Source organism: Apteryx mantelli, chromosome 1 (genome assembly GCF_036417845.1).
Source record: "Apteryx mantelli isolate bAptMan1 chromosome 1, bAptMan1.hap1, whole genome shotgun sequence".
Taxonomy (NCBI): Eukaryota; Metazoa; Chordata; class Aves; order Apterygiformes; family Apterygidae; genus Apteryx; species Apteryx mantelli.
The window spans coordinates 71,610,144-71,625,907 of NC_089978.1; the positions used below are offsets into that span (position 1 = coordinate 71,610,144).

At 42.1% G+C, this 15,764-nt stretch overlaps 1 protein-coding gene across 14 annotated transcripts in view; it reads left to right on the forward strand.

Moving 5' to 3' along the window:
• Positions 1-15,764, forward strand: part of MAP4K4 (mitogen-activated protein kinase kinase kinase kinase 4) — a 168,097-nt gene that overhangs the window by 142,019 nt on the left and 10,314 nt on the right. For 8 of the 14 annotated variants that reach the window (XM_067294708.1, XM_067294720.1, XM_067294733.1 and 5 more), the window contains 7 exons: positions 224-399; positions 932-1,052; positions 2,248-2,439; positions 4,840-4,957; positions 5,227-5,397; positions 9,276-9,419; positions 15,093-15,227. In XM_067294708.1, coding sequence (XP_067150809.1) covers positions 224-399; positions 932-1,052; positions 2,248-2,439; positions 4,840-4,957; positions 5,227-5,397; positions 9,276-9,419; positions 15,093-15,227 — 1,057 coding nt within the window. The remainder of the gene's footprint in view (positions 1-223; positions 400-931; positions 1,053-2,247; positions 2,440-4,839; positions 4,958-5,226; positions 5,398-9,275; positions 9,420-15,092; positions 15,228-15,764) is intronic. The other 6 variants (XM_067294730.1, XM_067294753.1, XM_067294744.1 and 3 more) reach the window with 2 other exon arrangements.

The window sequence follows — 15,764 nt, forward strand, 5'->3', positions numbered from 1 at the left end:
AGGACTCCTTAGGTTGAGTCTTTAGGTGTTTTAATTTATCTGCAAAGGAGTATTGGTAACCATCAGAAATGAATAAGACAAAAAAACATACTGCTTGGAGCTATGGGAACAGCAGTGGACTGCCGAGCAAAATCGGCACTAAGTGGTAACTCAGTGGGGCTATCTTACAAGCTGTCTTCCTCTCTTGCTTGCATCATCACTTTTCTTGTTCCTCTCTCATCAGGATTTAACTGCACTGGCAAAGGAATTGCGAGCGGTAGAAGATGTGAGACCTCCACATAAGGTGACGGATTATTCATCCTCCAGTGAAGAGTCGGGGACGACAGATGAGGAAGACGATGATATGGAACAAGAAGGAGCAGATGAATCTACTTCTGGACCTGATGATGTCCGAGCAGTGTTAGTTCTTCTGTATTTTGCTTTTGTTTTCCTTGTTGGAGGGTTTGAAGGAAAAGAAGGTTAGGTATTTTGGCTTGTATATTAGTTCTTTCAGCTTGCAACAATCTATGAACAAGACAGCAGCATTTATGGTCACATTTTCAAACACTGAGGGTAATGTTTTCAAAATCAAACCGAGCATTTAGAAGCCAAGTGAGCAAATAAGCCTCTTTAAGTCATTTCTGCAAATGGAAAATGAGGGTCTCAGCTCCTCAAGGAAGTTTTATTGGTATGTATTAAAGCACGCTGAACGGTACTTCTAGAAATAGTGTCCTTTCCCTCTTCTCCCTTTGATTTGTAATAAAGCAAGGAGGAGTGTTTAACAAATTTTTGACTTATTTTTTGACAGAGGAGCTTTTCTAGGCAGGTTATGTTAAATACTCCACTTTGGACACAACGTAAATGAATTTTGACTGTGCCGTGGTGTGGAGCAGTGAAAGCTAGAACACAAATGCTATTATCTCACCCCAGTTATTTCTTGCCTGTCTGATAGGTCAACGTTGAACTTGAGCAACGGTGAAACAGAATCAGTGAAAACCATGATTGTCCATGATGATGTGGAGAGTGAACCAGCCTTGACTCCTTCTAAGGAGGGCACCTTAATTGTCCGACAGGTATTGCTTTTCCTTCCTATGCAGTGTTGCACCTTTTCTGTGCTCATTAACCCACTCGCTCATTCACCCATGCTGTTTCTACATTATATTTGTTGTTCGTATTATCAAGACATAGCTGTAGTGAATTTCAGATGAGCAAGATGTTTGATGCATGCAAAGAAAAGAGTAGTCTTCACCCCTTGCTACTGTTTTGCCTGCTTTCCCGTGACACCCATGGCAGCACCATGCAGAGTACCTCAAAGGCTATGGGAGAGGGTGGTAGAAAAGCTGCAGGTGTGTGAAGCAAGTAACTGGGGCAAGAAACTTAGTTCAGTTTTACAATAGAACGAAATATGGGTCTCAGGAGTGGGGTTGGGAAGAAGGCTTGGGGGGAAGCATTCTTTTTTTTTTTTTTTTTCCCTCATTGTTTTGAACCTGTAGTTGAGGGCATACTGACCACCCAGGTAACACACGCACAAACACACACACGCACACATATACAAACTCACGCACCAAACAACTAGTACAGGGGAATGGAGAGGCAAAATGGGTGGCAAAGCAGAGAATGTGGACAGAGCTAGAGTGCTGTGTTGTTTCTTTTGATGCTGAAATGTTGCATTTTTGTGCCTGTGAAAGATAATGCTTCCCTGCTTTTAAATGAGCTCATCTGTTAATGAGCGTGTTAGCTTATAGGAGTTTCCTCAGTAATCGCATTTCTGAATTTCACAACCAAATGCCAATTTCTTAACTGAGCCCACTGGTTTGAAAATTAAGATTTCATGCTTATTGTTTTAAATAGTTAGCTGAATGCATTCACCAGACGGTCCAAATGCATATCTGTGTAGGATTTAAGTTAGTTTCAAACAAAACAATAGGGGAAGAAATCCCACCCCCCCGCAAAGTGTGCTTTTCCGTGTTGCGGTAGCAGACTTGCCGGCTCAGTTACTCTTCTCTTAATGGAACTGGCTGTGCAAGTCAACCACATCATCTGCGCTTTTGCCTTTCAGAGATGCTGGGAATGTGCTGAATTCTGGTAGTTCTACCCACCTTCCCTTTCAACCCAAGCATCAAGGCAGGACTTATCAGCTTATTAAAAAAAAAAAAAGAAGTGTAGAAGAGGTAGAAAGAGAGTGAGGGAGAGAAGCAGAGAGCTTGTTAGGGATATAGGCCTGTAAGCAGCACTTGAGCAAGACAAGTGTGCCTGTTTTTTCTGCAGAGTACAGTTGACAAAAAGCGTGCCAGCCATCATGAGAGCAATGGCTTTGCCGGTCGCATTCACCTCTTGCCAGATCTCTTACAGCAAAGCCATTCCTCCTCCACTTCCTCCACCTCCTCCTCCCCATCCTCCAGCCAGCCGACACCCACCATGTCCCCACAGACACCCCAGGACAAGCTCACTACTAATGAGGTACGTCGTACACCACAGCTGGCTGCTTTCGTAGGGTTATAGCAGCATTGCCTGGTAGCTAGTTTGCAAAGGAACTCCAGCCAATTTCCCCTTGCTTTTTTTTTTTCTGTCACCTTTGTTCCCACCCCCAAAATAACACATTTCAGTTCTGTTTAAGAAGCCCCTAACTCTAGAGCAGTCCCACGCCGAACTTGCCAGTTTACTATTTTTGCTTCCTTTTAGTGAGTCATTAATTGCATGGCATTTGTTTTAAACTAAACTTGACTACTGTAATTTCAAGCCAATACTCTTTTTTTTCTCTTTTTTTTTTTAAATCTGTTTTATTCTGGGAGCAGTCTAATTTCAAGCAGTGTGCCTCCTAAAAATTAGTGGTTAATTTTGGCTTTGTCACTAAAGGCTGGGCTAGTAACTGTGCATCTATGAGGAGTTGCTTGTGGAAACTCACTGTTTGGGAGAGGAAGCTGCCACAGAGGGATTTGGGGATTTTTAGAGCTTGCCACGCAGGGTGGGTGAATATGTCAGGTGTTGCCCGGGAGGGTTCTCAAATCTGGGTGGTTGCTGTTTTGAAATGAAAATTTGTGTTTTTTCAAGTATGTTTGTATTCTGAAAAGCAACCGTGTAAAGATGACTGTGGGCTCTCCACCAGCACTGCTTGCGTCTGCGTGGAGAAGCAATGCTTTGCTGCTACGGGAGCTCTCTCTTATTCTGGGTGTGACGTGGCATTGGTGCCTTCCTCTGCTCACAGGGCTCTGGTGGTGCCTAATGGTTCATGCATGCATAGCCCCTTGCAGCAGAGGAGATGCACACCTGTGAATGAAGGATGTAATTTGCCTGTTACTACCTCTAGCAGCAAGTGAGGAATCTGGTGTGACTTTTGCACTCCTGGCTGGGTGGCCAGCATAGCCTTTAGGGAGAACCACTTTCTTATATGCAAACAGGGGTGGTACAGGGAGAGTGAACTTTATAAAAAGGGTAGAAGTGTCTTGCCATGCAGGCATGCAAGTGCTATGACAAGAATAGGGTGTGGTGAGCTGGGTCAGCTCGTGGCAGTGCACATTTTTACCACAGTATTAAAAATGCTTGTGAAACTGTGTAACAGCAGGGTGGTGTGCGTGTGTGGTTTGGGGGGAGGTGGTTTCCTCCTGGAAACTCAGCTAGCGTAATATTTCATTTTCAGCTATGCTTCGTTGGTCTTTGATCTTTCTAAAAGCACGCTCTTGTAGGATATATAGATCAGTTGATTGATCTGGAGATATGCTTGCTCATTACTTTGACCTAAGCAATGAATAAGCAGGGTTCAGTTAACTTGGTGAGCTTGGGAAGTGGAAGCTGTGGCCCTGGCTGGTGGTGCTGGAGCTGTTCATTATTTAGCTGTGCAGGGGAGTTATGTACTCATAAGACCCATTGCAGAGAGCAGAGGCTTAGAAAGATCAGAGGTTGAAGATCAGTTGATGAAGAAGAAGTACCTCTAACTATGTTTGCATAAAGCTGAGCAAAGACCCAGTTCTGCTTGGTATAACTTACCCACATGCACACCCTTTACACATATTTTTACTTGTCCCATTCTGCTTCAGTGTGCAGTGTTGTCACTATAATACTAAACTGGCAAGGGTTTTAAGTCGTTCCATTTCCACTTTTAACAGTTCATTGTTTCACCTGTCTTCTTCCTTTCTTTATGTTTTTTCATGTTTAGACCATATAACTCAAGCAAGCACCAGTGATTTTATCCACTACATATTCATAGCTTCATATCACCGTTTGCTACACCTTCCACACTAATGAGCCCCTTTGTTCGATACAGGTTTAATGTTTTGCTATGTCAGATAAAGGTGGAAGAACCTGCTGCAGCTTTCTGGCAAGAGGCTCAGGTTAAACAAAATAGGGAGAAAGAACAGTACTGGACACTGAAACATAATCCATCGTAAAAGTGAATACTTGATCCCAGATGTTTCAGGTTTTGTTGCACAAGCCAAAAGATCAAATTTTGTAGCTTATTAAACTAGTTTATTTTAGGAGATGCTTCATAAATGCAAAAATTGTATGTAGTGGACAGCTTGCAGATAAGAAAGTAGACATATGCATTTAAGCAGTCAAAAAAAAAAAAAAAAGGAAAAAGAAACATTCCCTCACTTTATACCTGATCCTAGTGGCCAGTCCTAAAAATTTTATCTAGCAGCTGAGGTGACAGGGATGAAAATTTAGCTAACTGCACTTCACTGTAACGTGCAGTTTGCATATGTTCAGGTATGGTGCCTACAGTGCATTATATATCTCTAAAGGAAGCATAAAAGAGTGGGGAGGCTCTGTAACACAATTCTGTAGTAACTTAAAAATGTTGGTTGTTGTTATCCTTGCTTTTTATTGTCATTAATATTAATAAAGTTGAAATTTACATTGCAGACTCAGTCCGCTAGTAACACACTCCAGAAACACAAATCTTCCTCCTCCTTTACACCTTTTATAGACCCCAGATTACTACAGATTTCTCCATCTAGTGGGACAACTGTGACTTCTGTGGGTAAGTAAAGTAGCTGCAAGAAGACAATTGAAAAAAGGGTTCAGTGACTTCAGTGGCTCTTTAAAGTACTTACAAATGTTATCATCATGCTTTTTATTTGATTTGCAATGGATTGCATAGTTTATTTCTTTTTCCATTTACATTTCTTACAAAAAGAAAGACTTGCTCAGTATTCTCAGTTACTGATTTGGATTGTTTGGTATAAAGAATAAACAGTCAGAATTTAGCACTTAAGGGATATTACATGCACTTTACTTTTCTTTTTTCAGTAGGATTTTCTAGTGAAGCAATGAGATCAGAGGCAATAAGGCAAGACCCCACACGGAAAGGATCAGTTGTCAATGTGAATCCTACAAACACACGGCCACAGAGCGATACTCCAGAGATTCGCAAATACAAGAAGAGATTCAATTCTGAGATTCTGTGTGCTGCCTTATGGGGTAATGAATTCCTCTTCCTCACTTGGCTCCTGCAGTACTGAAATGTAGACTTGCTAGTATGAGCATAAGGTCTTCGAGAACAAACCTCTGAAATCTTAGCTGTTTCTGTGCATTATCCAATGCTTGCTTACATGCTTTCATTGTAAGAGCTGATTGTTATATTTTTAAAATACGTTGCTTCTGCTTTGATATGGGTTCCCACTGTTGTATGCATACTCCTCATGGCATAGTTCAGACTTGATTCAGCCTATTGGGATGTTCTTTTCAGCTTTCTCTAGCCCCCTGTTAGTACATCTCTTGCAGCTTTTGGGAGCTTGTGGTCATCTTTGCACTGTACACTTTGTGCTAGTGCCTGTTCACATAGGGAATTTCTTTTGGCAGATATCCTTTTCCTGATACTCTTCCTAATGTATTGTTGCAGAGCTGGACGAAGATGTGTTTTGTTAGATAACTTTCCACCTCAGTCATCAGTTTATGTAGGAAGGCCAAAGGAAAAGGGAAGGATAGCTGGGACATTTTTTCCAGTGTGAAACTACGGCTTAGATTCTTTAATGCTGGTTAGAGCAGAGAGGAGTTGGATATGGGATGTCAGCTGACTTAAATATGTCTGGCTTTCTGGTCACAAGGGCTAATTTATATCGGTGTCAGACAATGCAGACAGGATCCTACACTGGTAAAAGGCTTAGGGCAGTTCTTTTATTGCCTGTTATAATGTGGAATCACTGCTGCAACACCCAGTTGAAAGCTTTTCTCTGCCCTGTGATTTCTCTGTTGGCCAGAATCCATGGGGCCACCTGAATTTTCTTATTATCTAGATGTTAATAGATGATGCTTGTGTGTATTAAATTTATGTATATACATGTATATTATAAATATATATATATATACTAGTTCTAAAATGAAAACATTGTAAATGCACATGTATATCATTTTCAAGACTAAGAAGAAGAGAGCTGGCCTTTCCTTAAAGTCAAATGATGAGTATATAGCAGCAGAGTGCACTTCCTTGTTTACATCTACATAGCTCTTTGCAAGGCTTTACCTGTCTTTTCAGGTTATTTCCAGCCATCCTGTTTCTCAGAATAGCACTGTTGTCCTATGCTTCTTGCCTCCAAAGCCATGTCACTTAAGTAGCGCCCCCCGACACCTTATCGTCTTTCTAGCTGCTTTTTTTCTTTCTTTCCAGAGTTAATTGGTAAGAATTTTTACCCAAATGCAATTTCTGCATGCATTCATATGAATAATTCTCTGATAAAATGAAGAGATTTGTGCAAATGTAAACGTTCTGACTGCGAGAGAGTGAAGGCAGCAGGAAAATGTATAGGATCAGTAAAGATGACTCATAGTCTCTCTGATCTGCCTTGTTTTGCCATTAGCAATTTGTGTTAATGGTTTTATATTTCTTTGATCTACATATCTGACTTTTATGGTGATCTAAAGTATAAGCGTAAAATCCTAGAGGTGTTTTACAGCTGTAAGAAAGCTCTTTCTTGTTGAATATTTAAGGCCAGACCGACAGTGGTGTAAGCTGGTGCACATGCTTATTTCTTGATAAGGTTTAGCTTTTTTTTCCCTACAGCAAATTAAGCCATTTCATGCTGATGTTTCTTACTAAAAAGAGGGGGCTTGCTTTGCTTTGTTTTGTTTTACCTTTACTAGTGTTCATAGTATCTGGTAGGTTGCTGATTACATTAGTTCTGTGATACTATTTCTACTAGTACTAAGTTGTGAAAGTTAGTGTTAATGCCTTGGATGCAGTACCATAGATTTTTAAGCTCAGTCTCCCCAAAGAACCTGTACCTTTTTTAGGCAGCATTTCCATTTGTTTGAAAAATCAGAACAGCTTAATTGTAGGGTGGAGGTGGAAGAAGTTGGCTGGCTGTGAGTAAAGACAATACCTGCATTTTAAAGCACAGGTACTGCCTGCCACCAGCATAGTACCTCATTAGTTTCATCTTGAGATGCATATAGCTAGGAAAAGGCATCGCGGACAGGGGAGTGTAGAAACTTGAAGCAGAAACAACTGCAGCGCAAAGCCAACAGAGAAGGATGAGGGTGGAGGAGGAAGCGTTTGAGCCCTGGCATGCAAAGAGGGGAAGAGACCGTGCGGGAGCAGTTTGCATGTGGCTTTGTTTGAACTATAAACCACACTGAAAAAATACAAAAATATGTATCAAAGCTGAATCACTTACAGCTTTAGTTATTCCATCTGGGAGTTGCAGTAGCGAGACTAAGTACTCAGCGCTTTCTCAGCTAGTTTGGTCCCGCTGCACCCTGCACGGGGCCCTGCCTTGGTGCACCGCCTGCGCCCTTCTTCCTTCCTCCTCTTCCCAATTTGAGACTGCTTCCCTGGGAGCGGCTGGGAGCCGGGCGGTGTGAAACGCGGGTCCAAGTAAGGAGAGGCAGTAATTTCCAGGGACCTGCTGAAGTTTCCCCACTGGGAGGGCGGGAGAGGGAGAGCGGAGTAGCGGGATGGTTTCTGAGCTCTCCGCGGGTTGTGTCTGTTTCCTCTGCTGGTCAGCCACATGCCTTGTCTCTTCTGGGCTAGGGTGAAAAGGCCCTCCTTTTTGCAAACCGTTTGCACTTGTGGTAGGCAGGGTAGCATTTGGGTCAGTTCCTCGTATCTTAGTCTTTGTGAACAATGCGCTTTTTGATATTATGAGAGAGCAGAGGGATTTCTGTTAGTGAACCAGCAGAATATTGTGTCTTGTCATTGCCACGGATCCAGACTGTGTGTACCGAGATGCAGACTCCCATGTACTGGGACAACTTTAGAAGAGCTTTGTTATGTGATCAGTCTGCATGATATTTCCATTGGCTCCAGTATAGTTATATCTTGGGAATAATTGTCTGATTAGGGATTAAGGCCATTTAGCAATATAATTATGATTATCTTTTGTGTAAATTTCTCTTTTATTATTTCATTATTTTATTATGCTTAAGGATAACAAGTTTAACATCATGATTGCAACACAAAAGTCTAATAAAGCGAGCCTTGCATTTGGTTTGATTTCCATTCCTTGTACTATATTTGACCTGTCTCTGCACAATTTGTGGGGTCCTAAACTGAAACACCGTAATAATTATTGCAAATGGTTATGAAATTTTATAGTGATAATATATTAATTTTTAAAACCTATTCTTACAGATTTTTTTTTTTTACTGCAGAAATGTAATTGGTTTTATATTCTAAGGATTTGTGGACTCTTAAAGAATGTTCCAGTGGAAGTGTGGATCTTTATATAAAGAAACTGGCCTACTGACCTTTCTCATTTATGTTTGCATGGTCTTTAGAAGAAGTCTGTGAATACTTGGAAACACCAGATTAAAATCATTGCTGTAATTTTACAATTTAAATGGAAAAGATGTTATAACCAGAATTTTGCTATTTCAGGTTGTTGGGAAGTTGAGAGCCAACCCTGTGCCTATCCTTTTACAGGAGAAGACCACAGTCTTCTCCTCCCATTGGTCCTTTCAAGCCCCTGCCACTGCTTTTTCTCAATGTTCTTGTCTAGCATCCCATTAGCCAGGCCAGTTACAGCTTATAGACCTTCAGAATATATAAGTTGGGGTACCGCTTCATGCCTCACCACTCCTCCAATGTTGATGTGCCTTTTTGCTTGGAACCTGGTGCTCTAGAAAAATCCCTGTGGTGTACTAGTCTTCCACTGTCTTGTACAGTGCAATTTTGTGTCAGTAGCCACTGGCTGCAGTTAGCTAAGGGAGCCTCTGCGTCAGGAGGTCTTCTGTTTGGCAGGCAGGTGAGACCAGCAGTGGTTAGGCATACTTGAAACAAGACAATTGCTATGTAAAGCATTAGTTCATCAATGTATGTGTAAAATTTGCCTGCTAACCTTGGTCTCTGTTGTTTCATCTAGGAGTGAACTTGTTAGTGGGCACTGAAAGTGGTCTGATGCTGCTAGACAGAAGTGGTCAGGGGAAGGTTTATCCACTCATCAATCGAAGACGATTCCAGCAAATGGATGTACTTGAAGGGCTGAATGTCTTGGTGACAATTTCTGGTAAAGTTAACTGTTCAGTGTCATTTTTCCCCTATAAGGCATGGCATGGCAAAAAACTTCTCTTGGCAGTCTATATGTTGAGGGGGAAGTCCTGACTTGACTGAAGTCAACGGGTTTTCCCTCATTTCACCTCTCCGAGTTTTCAGTTTGCTGCAAATGAGTCATTTTCCATACAACGTCCTGTGCCTGCTTGCCCGTTGTCCTTCCTCTCGTGGGGTGGCTATTCAGAAAGCTGCACAGATTTGGATGAAATGTCCGGCTTTGTTTGTTTGTTCCAGCTTTGGGAGATACAAGTTAATGTTTTGTGAAGTTGTAAAAATGGCATTCTTTCCCTCTTGCATGATTAGTTCCAACCTGGCCTTTTTTTAATCAAAACATGATTTGCTACGTGGGCTTACAGACATCTTGTGTATTTATATCAGTAGAATGAGAAATGTTCTTGCAAAGTAGAGAAATAAGAATGGCATAGAGGAGGTGTGTGTGTGTGTGAGAGAGAGAGGAGTGCAGTATGCATGTGGGGGAGATTGCAGATGTGAGAAGGCAGATTGCAGTTTTTGGCCTTGTCTCTCCCTGGATGCAACAGCAGACAACTAACCAACAGGAGATGAAGGGTGGTGGTGATGGTTGCGTTTGTTTTGTGTGTGCTGATGAAAAATGTGTTTTATAAAGCTTGAGGTTCCAGACTCTTAGACTCCAGAGAGTTATTGCATAAGGTTATTCTGCTGTTAAGCAACTTGATGTGGTGTAGTGTTAATCCTTCTTCACAGGTGTAGCTCAGCCATTTACCTTTGCTTTTGTTTCGGTTTGTTTGTGAACTTAGTCTTTGCTATGCTATGTGTGAGAGAGAGGATGTTATGTGGAGTTTCACACTGTGGAAGCGTGTTGTTCTTCAAAACCAGTCAACATTTTGTTGCGGCTCCAGAGCCCCTCTGGCTCCATCAGAGGAGCTCTCTAGCTCTCCCAACACTTGTGCGAAAGGAAAAGCTCTATTGTGTGCCTGTGGGGTAGGCTCTGTGGGACTCAGAGTAGTCAGTAATGATTATGTCTGCCAGAGCTACTGGTAAACATACACCCAGGCACTTTAATTTGTTAGTGGTATTATGCTATGGGTCCAAAGAACCATGCCCATGCTAGTATGATCAACACTGAACTTCATTTCTGTTTGAAACAACTGTATTTTTTTATTGGCTTGTGAGCTTGTTCAGTATTCAGCTACAACTATACTGCAAAACATTTAAAAAGAAAAAATGAATCAAGGACGATTAAAAAAAATCACCCAACCTCTTGTGTATCCTCTTTGGTGTCCCTTTGACGTCTAACACAGAGCTGTATGTTAAAAATGAATGCCTATTTGAGAAGAATCAGTTGATAGAGTTTGCTATATAGTAGACCTCATAAACAAAAGTATTGTATAATCCAGCTTGTGTAAAACCTGCTGGTTTGAAGCATATCCCACACAGATGACAAGTGTCTGGGATTAAATCTCGTGTGTAATTGTTTTAGGTTTATTTATGTTTGCATCAGTTACGATCCGAGTACCCTGGCACATCCGTTCTCTTTGTTTCCTTCAAAACTATTGCTTCCTCTGCTGAGACACGCTACATTAACCCTTAAGAAATTGGCTGATCTTTGGCTGTTTTATGCCTTCATCCATCTTTGTCCTTTATCCTGCATTTTATGGGAGGTTTCTAGAATACATGGAAGGAAAGAGGTATTTCTGCCCACCGAGAGGCAGGCCTGGGGGAACGTGCTTAGGGAAACCATTATCCTTTTATACCCAGACCTCCCTTGTGTCACTGTTTCGGCTTCTGCGCTGTAATGTTCAGCCTAACCTACCCTTGTACTGAACTTTTCTTACTGTCTTTTTGGTTTTTTTATTTATGTAAGTTGCTCCACCTCTCCAAGTAAATAGGGAAAGTTGAAATATAATCGTATTTCTGCAAACAGGGCGTTTAGTTCGGTTATGTCGCTGTCGCTCTGTGCTTTGTTTCAGGATTTCTGCAAGTGACAGCTATCATTCTGCTTGGAGCACTGCTCAGTTCGTTACTGCTCTGTGGGCCATATGTTCACTTGGCTTTTTCAGGAAGTGATGTGCTCATGGTGGTGGGATTTGAAAGGTGCCACACGTCGTGTGAAGAAATTGCTGTGCATTAGAATTTTGAGGGAATTGTCACCTAAAATTGCTTTTAATACACAGTATTTTAATTTTATAAAGCTGAGATCATTTTTTTTTTCACAGTATATTTCTTCAGTGCAAAACTTACTTGGACAACAAAGCTTCTGATACTGAGCTACAACTCATGATACAAGGCAGCTCTGCAGGTTAAAGCACATGAGTTAATCAGTTCTTCAGTTTAGACAGTCAGGAGGCAAAAACAGTTTCAGATGTTCAGAGCCATAAAAATATTGGAAAACAAAATAACAACGTGCATGCAGAACATGCTCCATTTGTGACTCCCTGAGGGTTTCGCAAGCACAGCCGAATGACTGTGGCGCTTCGGGAAGGTGGAACAGGATGACAGAGCAGAAGAACTGGTTGGAATCTTCCTGCTTAATAATTAAAAACCACAGCAAAAATAAAAACAAAAAACTCAGTATAGGAAAAGGGACTTTGCATTTGAAACAATGTCTGTGGGAGAACCAGAACTAGGAGCTCTCATAGAAGTCACTGTCTGATCAGCTTATTTAATGACTGGAGCAGAGGGCTTTTTCTCCTTATTTCATGGCCATAACAATTACCACCCCCACCCTCCAAAAAAGAAGGGTTGTTGAGAGCTGCTTAAACTGACTGGTATAGATTAACAAGCAGAAAGATCTAATCCCTCCAACCCCCCATCTCCAATTTAAATATTAAGAGCAGCATAACTTGTTGAAATACACGCATTGCTGTGTTTATATAACTAACTGGTTGTGCTCTTTTTGTGTCAGCTTGCTGAAGGGCAGAGGAATTTCCTGTCTTGTGACTTTCCTTGTGGTCTAGACACTAAAACACAATGGGAACACACTTGAGATATTTTTCTATTGTTGTTGTGAAAAATGTTTCTGGAGAGAAACACCCTGGTGCATATCATGTGAGGAGGCATGGAAAAAAAAAAGCCACGTGCGGGGAAACTCCATATGTGCTATTTGTTCTGAGTCTTAAAGTTTGACTAAGCTGCTGGGGAGGATTAAGCCACGGAAATATCTGAGTGAGAATTTGTCCCCTAATGGATAGGGAGCTGTCATGGTTTTACAAACAGTCAGTACCATAGTTCTGACCTTGAGCTCTCCTATGCTCTTTGAGCTGTTCCTTGCCCAGAATTATAGTACTTTCTGCTCTGGACTGTTCCCTACTCCAGTTTTTCCCAAACTGTCCCTTGTGACCATCTTTTGCAGTGCTTTTGTGAGGGGACCTTTAGTCAGATGTGGGACTTCTGGGACTGCTGTTTTGTGCTCTGGTACCTTTTCCTAATCTTCAAGAGCTGTGGCGGTGGTGAAGCTTTATCTCTGTGAAACATGGCTCAATAAATATGAAGTCAGACAAGAAATCAGCGTGCTCACTTGCTGCCAGATCTGCTCCACATTTGTGGTGGTGGTAAACAAAGGACAGCATGATGTTGCCTCACATTTCATTTGGTGTCATCAGAGCAGAGGGGCTTTTTAAAATGAAATAGCAGATCCAGTCTTTGAAAATGGGTCTCAAATTCCACTTTACATTTAAACTCAGTGAACAGATTTTCACTTTCAGACTGCCCTCTCTTGTCCTCCTGCCCTTCCTCCTCTGACTAATCACATATGAGATCTTTTAGACTGTGCATCTTTGTAATGGAAAGATTGATGGCACTGGTGTCAATAGAGTAGTCTGTTCACAAGCTGTGCTTCCTTCCACATACGCTTCTTCAGCCCTTGCAGCGTGCCTTTCCTGAGCGCCTGTGTCTGCTGTGTGATCCCGGCCAGCGCAGCCAAGACTCTTCGGTCCAGGGAAGGGGCTGTGTGCCAGCTCCAGGACCCCCGTGGGGATCCAGCCCAGTGCAGTAGGAAGTTCTCAACGCTGGGGCTTTGTGTACTGCTGTAGCAGGTATCCCCTGCTGCCGTGCTCCCATCGCCTCCTGAATGAGCAGCTAGCCCTGGACTGGTGTGGCAGCAGGCACTTTATGAAAACTTGCAAGCAAATTAAACAGCATTGCCCTGTAATGGGACCTGGCTGGCAGGCTGCCAGGTGGACCATCCTGGTGGGTCACAGCTTTTTGCAGAGTGGACTCATACTGTTGTCACTTGGCAAGCAGAGCAAACCATTTCCCCTGAGCGTAATATAGGTCAGCTGTATAACTCTCGGCTCCAGGGGCCATGAAACACTCTCCACAGTCGCAGAGGTTCCTCACAGCAACTGCTAAAGCATTAACAGGGAAACATAGAGCTACTCTGCTGACAAGTCAGGTCCCTGAGAGCATCTCCTATTTCCTTTCCTTGTGCAGAGACCTCATGGAGCCTTGTTTAGGGGCTCCTAGTCAAAGATCTCTCTTCCTCGCCTCTGGTTTCATCTGCAGGACTTTAATGGCTTTGTACAGCAAAGCAGTTGCAAGCTTTGTGGATGTGCATTAGGACCTATTTCTCATTAATTCAGCGAATGCTTTGTAGGCTGTTAGTTGTTAAAGAACCACTGATAAAGTTTATTGTGAACCTTGTTCTGCATTTGAGGAGACATTCTGGTATTGAGTGTGAGTTTGAGCTGTATTTTAATGACCACAGTAGATACGATGTCAGTTGAAGACAGCTCAATGTGAGCAAGTATTTAGATTCTCTAGCCTGTGGAGAAGAAGCATCTCTTGGAGTTTCGGTTTGCAGCCTGATAAGTATTACATACACCCCTTGGAGCGCAAAGGAAAGTCTGCTGACAAAGCCATTGTCAGCTCTGAGCAAGCTGATGAAGTTTACATGAGCAATGGGGAATTCTCTCGCTGCAGTTTGAGATACTGTACATTTTTACTTAAAACGGAATGGGTGTAAAGTAGTTATGTTTTGAGATTATTTAGCACTTTTCTTTGGTGTATTTGAGTAAGAAACTTGAATAAGAAACAATCTTAATAAAACTTGACCTGTTTGTGTCTCAGTGGATGGCTTAAGTGATGGAAATGGCCTGGTCACTAACTGTGAAGAATGTATAAAATATATTTGGTTGCCATGTTCTTCTTTGCTTTTGCTTCCTCCTTTCAAACCAGTCCTATGTCTTCTGATAGCTGTGTGGGTAATTTTAGGCCTCAAATTCTGTTGTGCTGCTCTCCTGAAGTTCTGTGCCAAAAAGGGCTGTTGTGACTCAGTAACAATTTATTTATCTCAGTGCATGAATCTCTGGGGTCCTTTTTGTGGGTTTATAACCTCTTTTTGAAATAAAATTTATTTGAGTCCTAAGAACCAGAAAACCAAAGACTTATTTCCTTGAGCTTGTCATTTTATGTTCATGTAGTATTACCATGTATCTCTGTCATTGATTATCACGTAAGTGTATGTTTGGGTGGAGTCTCAAATAAAGCTCTTGTGGACATCAATGCTGAGGGAGATCTCTCTGGTTGCAGCAGTTTCCCCTTCATTGTTACTTTGGTTTGTTCTGTAGGTGTTTTTTGTTTGTTTGGGCAGGAGGGGGTTTGCATTTATCTTTCTGTGGAGATAAACCAATCTTTTTCACTTTGTGGCTAGGCAAGAAGAACAAGTTGCGAGTTTACTATTTGTCCTGGTTAAGAAATAAAATCCTTCACAATGATCCTGAAGTAGAAAAGAAACAGGGTTGGACAACTGTGGGCGACTTGGAAGGCTGTGTGCACTATAAAGTTGGTAAGTAGTAAATGAGGTAATCAAAACTGTCAGGATAAAAGCTGGCTGAGACAGAGGACTGCAGTGCATGTAGCTGCTGGGCTTAAGATTTGTTTCTCTTTCTAGCTGTCTTCCCTAGTCCTAAGGGCGAACCTTTCTGGCAAAGTGACAGAGTAGATGCCAGCATATTGGTTAAACTGAACATGGAAGAAGTTTTGCAATGGGATGTGGGGCTGTGAACTGGAACAGGCACAGATTCCCTTCTGTCTCCTTCCTGTGGTGGAAGTAGCTTCCAGGAGAGTGGTAATATGGACAGTGAGGGCTGATAACACCTAGCCACCTCTGTTAGACCCTTCAGGTTACAGAGGGGCTCGTGCCAACCAACCAGTTGCTGTTCTCTGTGCTAACGGATTTCTCTGAACTTCAATCATGATGAAATCATGCATTGAAACAGAGTGATAAAATGTCTGCTTTTTAATGTAGATCTTAGGCGGAGGGGAGGGGGAAGGAGAAGGAGAAAGCAAGCCCAGCTAGTGTGCTAGCTTCAGAGGGGCATCT